Genomic DNA, 9820 nt, shown 5'->3' with positions numbered 1-9820 from the left:
TGTAATTTGTAATTTGGCTGCCTACAGTAATTTTTGATTGAGGGATAATTGATAGCACTTCACATTAGTAACAACTGAAATTTAGTTTTGGCCAAAAGGGGTTGTACTTTGATCTATTAGTTCTGATATTTTTTGTTTTAATTAATAATAAATTTAATTAGTAATTAATAAATATGAAATAATTTTAATATATAAATTATATAATAGTTTATGTAATTTGGCTGCCTACAGTAATTTTTGATTGAGGGATAATTGATAGCACTTCACATTAGTAACAACTGAAATTTAGTTTTGGCCAAAAGGGGTTGTACTTTGATCTATTAGTTCTGATAATGAGGATTTTTTGTTTTGGAGGGTTGGTTTTTTTTGAGATAGATTCTCACTGTGTAGCCCTGGCTGGCCTGGAACTCACTATGTAGACCAGACTGACCCTGGATTCATAGAGATCCACCTGCCTCTGCCTCCCAAGTGCTGGGACTAAAGATGTGTGCCACCATGCCCAGCTCTTGATATGTACTTTCTAAGTGTCCAGTCTGTCAGCCTTTGTATTGCTTTAAGCAGACCTGTCTATATATAGGTGTGTGTTGCAACAGCCCCAGTGGGCATAAGATCTCCTTAGTAACCACAAGTATATAACTAATGACCCCAATGTCAATGTAACCATACCCCTCTATTTTCCATCTGTGAATTGGAGATTGTTATATTTTCTCCATAAGTTTATTGGGAGGAGTATATAGAAAACTTGCAATGCCAGTCCTGCAGTGTTTCCTCTAAGATTGGGCCTAGTAGCTTTTTATTTTGAAATAACTACTATTTAAAGCTATTTATCAGCATATTTATCTCAGTCCAGTGGACAGTTCTCTCAGAAATCCAATATGGTTCCATTTGACTATAATTGATAATATCAGAACACTGTACTGGAATACTCTGTGGCATTTTAGTTCCTCTTAGGCTGTACAGAGAGTTGGTGTACATCAGTGTTAATTAACAAGGCACAAGTTTATGTTTATGGGTTCCTTTTTCAGTGTTGCCAATGTTATCCAGCAGACCGGATGTCCTGTACCTGAATACATAAAAGGTTTCCAGAAACTCCTGAGGTATCACTTTAAGTTTACTTGGAGCCTTTCCTGTCTCTTTGAATGTACATTCTTGCTTTTTGCTTGGTTTTGTTTTTTCCTTGCCTTTCGTTTATTTTGTGGTATAAGTATACATCCCAGAATGTCACAATGTTTAATTTTATATGCTTTTAATCTTATATACAGATGGTCCTTCACTTAAAACAGGGTTATAGTCCAATAAACCCATTATAAGTTGAAAATGTTGAAGTGGACAGTGTATTTAAGTACATCTAATGTACTAAACATTGTAATTTTAGTAACCCAGTGTATTGTTCAGGGGTTGGTTGTGTGCATGTGTGTGTTTGAGACAGGGTCTCACTCTGTACTCAGGCTGACCTGGAACTCACTCTTTGTAGCCCAAGCTGCCCTGGAACTCAACAGCAGTCTTCCTGCCTTGACCGCCCATGTGCTGGAATTACAGACGTGGACTGCTACATCCTCTTACAATATCTGTTACCCTCATTGTTGAGTGATTCACTTTGGGCTTTGGGTCACTGCTGCCACCCAGCATTTTGAGAGAGTTCTCGAATGCACCTATTGCTTGCTGGGAAGGTCAAAATGCAGAGTACATTTTTCACTGAGTAGTGTGATCATAAAGTTAAAAATTGTGAGTTGAACTGTACTATAAATGTTACAAACTGAATATGCTCTTTTACTGTCTATTCTTGCTGCCATTGGGTTTTTGTTGTGTACAGTTCAGTGGTGTTAAATACATTCACTGTACTGTGCACTCATCACCACACCCATCTCTAGGACTCTTCCTCTTGTAAAATTACAACTCTGTATCCATTAAAAAGTAACTTCCATCTTCCCCGTCCCTCCTCCCTGGCAACCACTGTTTTATGTTTCTGGTCTAGCTGCTCTTAAGTACCTCATGTAAGTGTAAGCATACAGTATTTGCCTTTTTGTAACTGACTCATTTCACTTTGCACAATGTCGTATAGTCAGAATTTCCTTCCTTAGATGCATATAACCAGAGTATATTTGCCTGTTCAGAATCTGGTGATGGGCCATTGAGGTTTTTTCCACATTATAGCTATTGTGAAAAATGCTGTTGTGAGCACAGGTGTCCAAGTGTGCCTTTCAAGACCTTTCTTTCCTACACGCTGGATTTTATATTCTCTTACATACTGTAATTCTAACAGTAATAAGCTTTTTAGAGCATTTTAAGGTAAACATTTGCCTTTATATTACTTTCTTGCCAGTTTTTTCATCCTTGAAATTCAAACTTCTAAAAAATTGAGTGAATGAAATATACTTAGAATTATTTAAAAATTGTTAATTAGCTGGACATGGTGGTGCACGCCTTTAATCCTAGCACTCGGGAGGCAGAGGCAGGCAGATCTCTGTGAGTTCAAGGCCAGCCTGGTCTACATAGTGAGTGCCAGGACAGCTGGGGCTACAAGGGAGACCCTGTCTCAAAAAAACAAAAAACAAAAAACAAAAAAAAAACCCCTAATTTTAGCTTTGCTAAATGAAGTTGCATTTGATTTATTTCTTCTCTCACTTTATAACTTCCAGCAAACAAAAGAAAAAAATGATTAAGAAACCATTGGAAAGGGAGAGTATTAGTACAACTCCAAAATATTTCTTAGAGCAAGCTAAACAGTAAGTATATATATATATATATATATATATAATATGGTAAGAAAATTTGCTCTTTGACTCTGTCATATAATTGTAACTATTTTTCCTTAGGATTCATTTTTAGAAATAATATTAGGAGACAGAGGCAGGTGGATCTTTGTGAGGTGGAAGCCAGCCTGGTCTATATAGTGAGTTCCAGACCAGCTGGGGGGCTACAGGGGAACCGTGTCTCAAAAAGACAAAAAAAAAAAAAAGAATGTGACAAAAATAATGTCTTGGGTTGCCTCTAATTTGGGAACTTGTGTCTTTTAAAGCTGGAATTTTTCTGTATCTATAAATTAATCATCTCAGGGGTTTTTCTTCTATATTTAAAAATAGATTTCAGTTGCACACTTGGTTCTACTGTCTGCATCAGGGAATGCAGTTGAAACCAGTAGTTAGGATCACTGACAGACACTGATCGAGCCATTCTTGATGCTTCTATAGCCTGGGCAGGATTTCAGTATAATCTTTGGCTTATGATGAAGTGCACTATAACCTCTAAAAAGTAGTACTTGAGTTTGAGTAAATTATAAAAGCTTTGCTTAGGTGTTTTTCTTTTTTTTAGAATTTTAAAGCAAAATACAAAATATGTACAGATCTACATTATTTTGTCCATTGGTGATAAGCTCTATGTTTGGGGAGGGTTTGCCAGAATAATCTGAATTATATTACCCTACTTAAGGAGAACAGAAGTCTTCACATTCTCCCAGTGCTAGGTGAACATGTGCTCCACTAGCTTGCTCCATTCTAATAATTCCTTCACGAGTAATCAGTGTTCCAGGGTCCTATTGTGAAGTAAGCTAATTGCTTCTTTCTGTTACATGAAATCTGTTTGTGAAAGTCACTAGGAAGAACTTCCATAAAACAGTAGGCATTTACTTCAAAATACTTGGCCATGGTAAGTATACAAATGAATATAAAACAAGCCAGCTCTTCTGAAGTTAGGGAAAGAGGTGAGTGTACATGAAAAAATTATTAAGAGTGATTTTAAAGTAATAATTTAGATAGGGGGAAGGTCCTTATGGGCTGGTATAGTTAGAAAACGCTTGAAGGAGGTATATAAAAGGAACAGGTGAACAAAGGCACGAAGACTGGTGTGTACTGTCATGAGCATGGAGACTTGGAGGACATTGGCTTGAGTCTCGGCATCTCAGCCATCCCCTGTGGCGTTTTCTCTTCACTTGCTTGGTTGCTTTTTTTTTTTTTTTTTTTTTTTTTTTTTCGAATTTAAAGACCATCCTTTGTGACGCAACATACAAGCAAGACCTTCAGGATCTGATTCTAACCTATTTCTCTATTACAGATGTAGGTAGCTTCAGGCATATCTCAACTGATGACACTAAATTCATGTCTTCAGTTCAGCTTCCCCATTAAACTTACAAGCCTGAATCCTTGTTGCCTAATGGACCTCACTCCAGGCACTATAAACCCAACCTGGTGTGACAGAAGGACAAATTGGATTTGGAGCCTAAGAATGGATTGTAATACTTTCTTCCTCATATATTTGTGTCAGTGGTACAAGCAGCTGCTCAGTCTTAGTTGAGAATTAGATGAGCTGACATTCCAAAGAACTTACTGTGGAATGCAAATAGTGGTTATTATGTCATTTTTTCCTTTTCCTTTGTTAGCATTACTTAATGGCATTCACCAAACTATAGAATCAGAATGACAAGGTTTATGTCTAACATTACTAATGTGTGATGACCAGCAAGTTACTTAACCATTTTGTGCCTTATTTTCATCTTTAAAATGAGAATACTAAATTGTTAATGTTACTTGAGTAAACCCATGTATACTTACAACAGCTCTAGGACTTAATAGACACTGAATCAATATGAATTGGTGTTATTGGCCTTTCATGATATGTAGGAGTGAGTTGGGTATGATGCTTCTCATACAGATAATGATTTTTCTGTTTATAAAAGGCCCAATTAGTAACATCTTTGTGTTCCTAGTGCCTCAAATGTATTGATACACATTAGGCTCCAATACATGTTTATTAAACCCTCAGAGTTATGGAAGTAAACATATATAGAATTTTTGATTCACTTTGTCTTTCTTTTTCATAGGAAAAAGGTCACCAGCCAAAAGAGCAAGAAGAAAGAAACCCTTGAAAAGAAAAGTTAAAATGGACTTTTTAAGAGACCATCCTGGAAATCAATATTATGATCCCTGCGTGACTATTTTCATGGACTACTTAATCACCATCTCTACCAAATGTGTGAAGTCAACAAGTACATGAGAGTGGTGCACAATGGTCATAAGCTATCAGTGCATCATGCCAGATTTCACTCTGCCGGTGAAAATCATACAGTGGAAATAGTGTGCATTGACATTTTCTGCTTGAAACCAGAGAGATACTTCTTATAGGAGAACAAGAGCTTTTACTAAAAATAGCACCCAAATGTGGTAGACTTAAGGATTTTACCCTTCAAGTATGAAGGAGAGTGTGGTATATGCAGTGGAGAAGCATCTGAAACAGAATTTTAAAATAAAACCCTGAGATTGCATGCCCCCTTCCACGCTTGTGTACATGTGTGTGGTATGGATGGATAAGAAGCATGGCAAGTGACTAAGAAGAAACCTACCTCATTCTTTAGTATTTCTTTGCTAATGGCCTCTGTGGAGTGAGCCATGATAATTATGGAGGTGCCTTTTCTGTGGCTGGTTATTCAAGTTCTCCAGGATTTAAAGACCTTTGGTCTGTTTAAGTTTACTTGGACCTTATTAGGGAGGTAGCTCATACTTAACTGTCATAATGTGGCAACTCTAAGATTATGATCAGCCTCTTCTGTCTTCATTCTCCATCATTTAACCATGCTCTTTCCTTTCTCTTTCCACTCAAGATGATTTTGCTTGAAAACTGATAACAGTGTTTTATTCTGACAAGGAAGAAGGTTCCTGTTACATGATACACCTGGTTTCATTCCCTCAGTGCTTATCTTTGCTGAGGCTTGATGGCCTTCATTCACTGAGTGTGCAGGTCTCTGCCAAATTGAAGGATTGTGATGTTCAGGGCTATGTGCTGTGTGCAAGTTTTTCTGTTGTTTGCACAGTGAGATTAAAGGACTTTATACAAGCGAAGGCAGTTAAGAATGGTGCCTAGAACGACATGATTGAGATCAGTACTCAGTGCTGTAATCTGGATAACAGCATTTGAATTAAGCTTCACTCTCAGCATTTCATTTTTTGTTCTAAAGTCAGCAATGGAGACTTTTTGTGTTTTGAGATGGGATCTCACTGTAGACCAGACTGGCCTGGAACTCACCACAATCCTCCTGTCTCGGCCTCTTGAAGTACGGGGGTTACAGACTTAAGAGGAGACCCGTCTTGAATAGATGGGGCAAAAAGTTGTTCATCTTCAGAATTTATTTCAATGGGACCAATGTATGTTTTTTTGTTTGGGAGGGGGAATTGGTCTTTTTGAGACAGGGTCTCCCTGTAGCCCCAGCTGTCATGGAATTCACTATGTAGACCAGGCTGGCCTTGAACTCACAGAAATCTGCCTGCCTCTGCCTCCCAAGTGCTGGGACTACAGGGCATGTGCCACTACAACCCGGCTAAGTACATGATTTTTTTATTTTTGCAAATGTAGATACTAATAGGCAACATTGAACAAGTAGATCACATCTATTATCCTTAGCATACTTCCTTATTTTCTGTAACTGTTCATTCTTAAGCAACCCCCTGATCCACGCAGGGTCTACAAGACCTGTTATTTGTTTGACAGTGGCTTCATACTGAATTTAAACTCCTGTATATTAGTTGGAACTATGTACTACAGGAATTTTAGTTTTCTCCCAGGAAGAGGAAAAGTGAAATTAGTGAATAAGCAAGACAAACATAATAATGGACCTGGTGCTAGTTAAAAGAGCAAGGGCTTTGGAGTCAGACTGTCCTGGGTATGAATCCTGGTCTTGCTACTTTCAGCTCTGAATCTGGGAAGCTTATATGAACTTCTTTCAACATTGGTTTTTCTGATTTCTAAAATGGCAGTAATAACTCCTAAGGACAGAAGATTTTTAAATGTACATGAAACTAATTGCTTATGTCCAGTAACTGATAACCTATTACAATTGTTTCCTAGTAAAAGCCTTAAAGCAGGAGGGGGGTGGGGGGCACGCCAAAAATGATTTGAAGGCTTGACAAAGTTTACACCCAACACGTTTTCCAAGTAGCTTGATTTGGGGGGTGGGGGAGGAGTCAATAAAAATCATACCCTGTACAAATTCAGAATTGTGCTCTGATTTCCAAATGTGTTTTTGCTCCTCGCTTGAAAGAATCAAGGGAAAGTAGTAAGGGGCACAATGGCAGAATCAAACACGAGAATTTCGAGTGCACCTTGGATTTTCATGTGTGCTACGTTCATGTGCTCTTGGTCGATTTACTAAATTTTGAATATCTTGAGTGTCTGAGGCGGATTGCGAAAGAAACCAGAACGCTAGGAAATACAGCCCGTCGCTGCCCAGCGCTGGGGAGCTGTCAGAAGATCATTCAGGATCCATCTATTCCCGTGTGAAGGAACCGCAAAAGAGCACTGGTGCACCCATCACCCTGTTTAAAAATTAGGGCTCGATCTACTCTGCACTAGTCCAAATTCAGGTCTGCAAACGGGTGCAGTGGAGGACGGCAGATCAGCCAACTAAGGGAGCAGCCGGGGGTCCAGGCGGCGCGGGGGTCACGGGCCAAGAGTGCCGCGGGGTTGGCGCCTGGAGTCACGTGGGCGCGCGGTCCCGCCCCGTCGCCCGCCCCGCGAGGTGGGGCTGGCGTCTGCCCCGGAAGTGCCCGTCTTCAGCTGACAGCTGCTGGCGCGGTGGCCGCCGAGCAAGATGGCGCTGCGGCCCGGAGCGGGAGCCAGCGGGGCGGCGGGGGCCGGCGGGGCAGGCAGGTGGGTCGGAGGCCGAGGCGGCCGGCGGTTGCGATGGGACGCGAGCGCTGCCCTCCGGGGATCAGCTGCGGAGCGCGGGGTTGTGGGACCATGGCGGAGCCCGCGCCAGCTGCAGGCACCTGCCGCATGGGCCCGCGAGCGCGAGCTTCTGCTGGGGCGGCCCAGAGCCCGGCTTCCTTTCCAGGGCTTTATGGCTTGATCAGCGGCGTTGGAGGGAAGGCTGGGAAGATCTGGTCACAGAACTGGAGGAATTATTTGCGAGACGTGTGCGTGTGTGTGTGTGTGAGACTTGTGCGTGTGCGTGTGTGTGTGTGTTGTCTTTTCCCCCTGAGAGCGTCCTGTCCTGTCCTTTTATTTTCTTCACATACAGCAGGAAAATCTTAAGACCTTTGAATTAGTCATTGGTGATAGAGCTCTTGTCTTGTAGGCAGTTGTCTCCCTTTTAAAAAGGCATTTAAACAAAGAGAATTCACTGTTCAAAAGCAGTTATGCGCTTGTTACAAAGGAATCTTCCAGACTTGTACTGAGCCCTTAAAAAAAAATCTGCCTTTGTCGTATTTCAGCTAATTAGCAGCCTGTGGTTCCTGTACCCAGAGTGGTAAGGGACTTTTGCAACTTGTCAAATTGATTCTCATTTAAGGAAATGTTTTATTTCAGAAAGTCTTCACCCCATTTCTATAATAACCTAGACTGAATTTGCTTAATTAGTTAACACATACTGCACACACATTCAGAGGTTAAATTAGCTTTTGTTTTCAATGTCCTAAATTAACTTTGGAAAGCAAGGTGTTTGTGTTTTTTCACATGTTGTTTAATTTTGGAATCACTTGCACTCCTGAAGTGTAAGGTCTTTAAAGTTACCACCTCTCTTATAGGTGTTTATATGTATGGTAGGAAAAAAGAGCAGTCACTTGAATAGCCCAAGTTCTGTGGCTTGTTTTTTCACCTCTACACTTCTTTGACTTTAATTTTAAATGCTTTGTATCCTCCTTTGTTGTCTTTACTGTTTTATTAGATTTTTTTCATTAATGGTTGTTATAAACCTTTTGGCTGCAGAATATATATATATATATATGATAATCTCTAAAATGTTCCTAAGTGGCATTATTAATCACATGTATGATTAATAATGGTACAAGTCATAGGAAAATGAAAATTTGAAAGAATTTGCTGTTTTAGGCCCAAATTTTTTATTTTTTTTATAAAAAATTGGATGGAAGGACCAGGGGTGCAGAGAGTTGAAAGCATTACTTAACTTTTGTTTATAATATTTTAATATTACTGGTCCAGCCAGACATGATGGTGCATGCCTGTAATCCCAGCTCTGAAGAGACAGAGACAAGAGAATCAGGAGTTCAGAATTATCCTCAGCTACATGAAGAACTGGAGACCAGCAAATTGGAGACCAGCTATTTAAAAAAAAAAAAAAAAAAAAAAAGCAGCAGCAACAACAAGAACAAAAGCCATCCAACACACATGCCCATGGACACAATTTTTTTTTCTAAATGTACCTTGAATTTTGATAGAAATTAGAATTATTGGATTAAATTTTTCTCTCTTTAAGTGTAATAACATCTGTATTCTCAAATCAAAAAAGGCGTGTGGGGCAGAAAAGTGGTTACAATGGTCCTTTGACAAGTGTTTGATGAGTTTGTTACATAGATTAGATACTTTCTTAGGCTGAGGAACTAACTCCATAAGGAATATTTTGTTTTGGGAAAACAATGGTAAGGCTGAAAGAAACCAACATAATAGCATGAATGTATTTTAGGGAAGAAAACAAGCATCCTCCAAGCTTTCAGTGTGAAACGTCATGAACTAGAGCTGATTAGCTCTGAGGCCTTTCCTCTTACTTCAATGCTATTTCCTAGATACTTTTTAAAGATACTTTTCAGTTTTCTAAGAGGCCAGCAAAAAGCAGTGGCATGCTCCAACTTAAATATTTGCCAACTTCAGATGGGTGTACTGAATGGGCTCCTTTAGAAGAAATGATTGATATGTAAAAAGGGTAAAATTTGGGGCTGGAGGGATGGCTCAGCGGTTAAGAGCACTGACTGCTCTTGCAGAGGACCCAGGTTCGATTCCCAGGACCCACATGGTGGCTACAAACCGTCCTTTACTCCAGTTCCAGGGGAATCCAACGCCCTCTTCTGACTTCCGCGGCACTGAACTACATGGGTGCAGT

General features: G+C 39.8%; 2 protein-coding genes across 17 annotated transcripts in view; both read left to right on the top strand.

The window, feature by feature from the left end:
* The window catches only part of Ddx52 (DExD-box helicase 52), a 29728-nt gene extending 24465 nt beyond the window's left edge, over positions 1-5263 (top strand). The window contains exons 13-15 of the mRNA XM_008848107.1: positions 1026-1097; positions 2640-2726; positions 4817-5263. Of these exons, the coding sequence (XP_008846329.1) occupies positions 1026-1097; positions 2640-2726; positions 4817-4874 (217 nt within the window). The 3' untranslated portion in view covers positions 4875-5263. The remainder of the gene's footprint in view (positions 1-1025; positions 1098-2639; positions 2727-4816) is intronic.
* A 2273-nt stretch (positions 5264-7536) lies between these two features.
* Synrg (synergin gamma) overlaps positions 7537-9820 on the top strand; it is an 83526-nt gene continuing 81242 nt past the window's right edge. For 10 of the 16 annotated variants that reach the window (XM_008848102.3, XM_008848106.3, XM_008848101.3 and 7 more), the window contains exon 1: positions 7537-7635. In XM_008848102.3, the coding sequence (XP_008846324.1) occupies positions 7577-7635 (59 nt within the window). In that variant the 5' untranslated portion in view covers positions 7537-7576. The remainder of the gene's footprint in view (positions 7636-9820) is intronic. The other 6 variants (XM_029553557.1, XM_029553555.1, XM_029553554.1 and 3 more) reach the window with 2 other exon arrangements.

This window comes from Nannospalax galili, unplaced genomic scaffold, assembly GCF_000622305.1.
Source record: "Nannospalax galili isolate Female #2095 unplaced genomic scaffold, S.galili_v1.0 scaffold363, whole genome shotgun sequence".
Taxonomy (NCBI): Eukaryota; Metazoa; Chordata; class Mammalia; order Rodentia; family Spalacidae; genus Nannospalax; species Nannospalax galili.
Note: the sequence above shows the minus strand (reverse complement) of the source record. Positions and strands in the feature narration are given on the sequence as shown.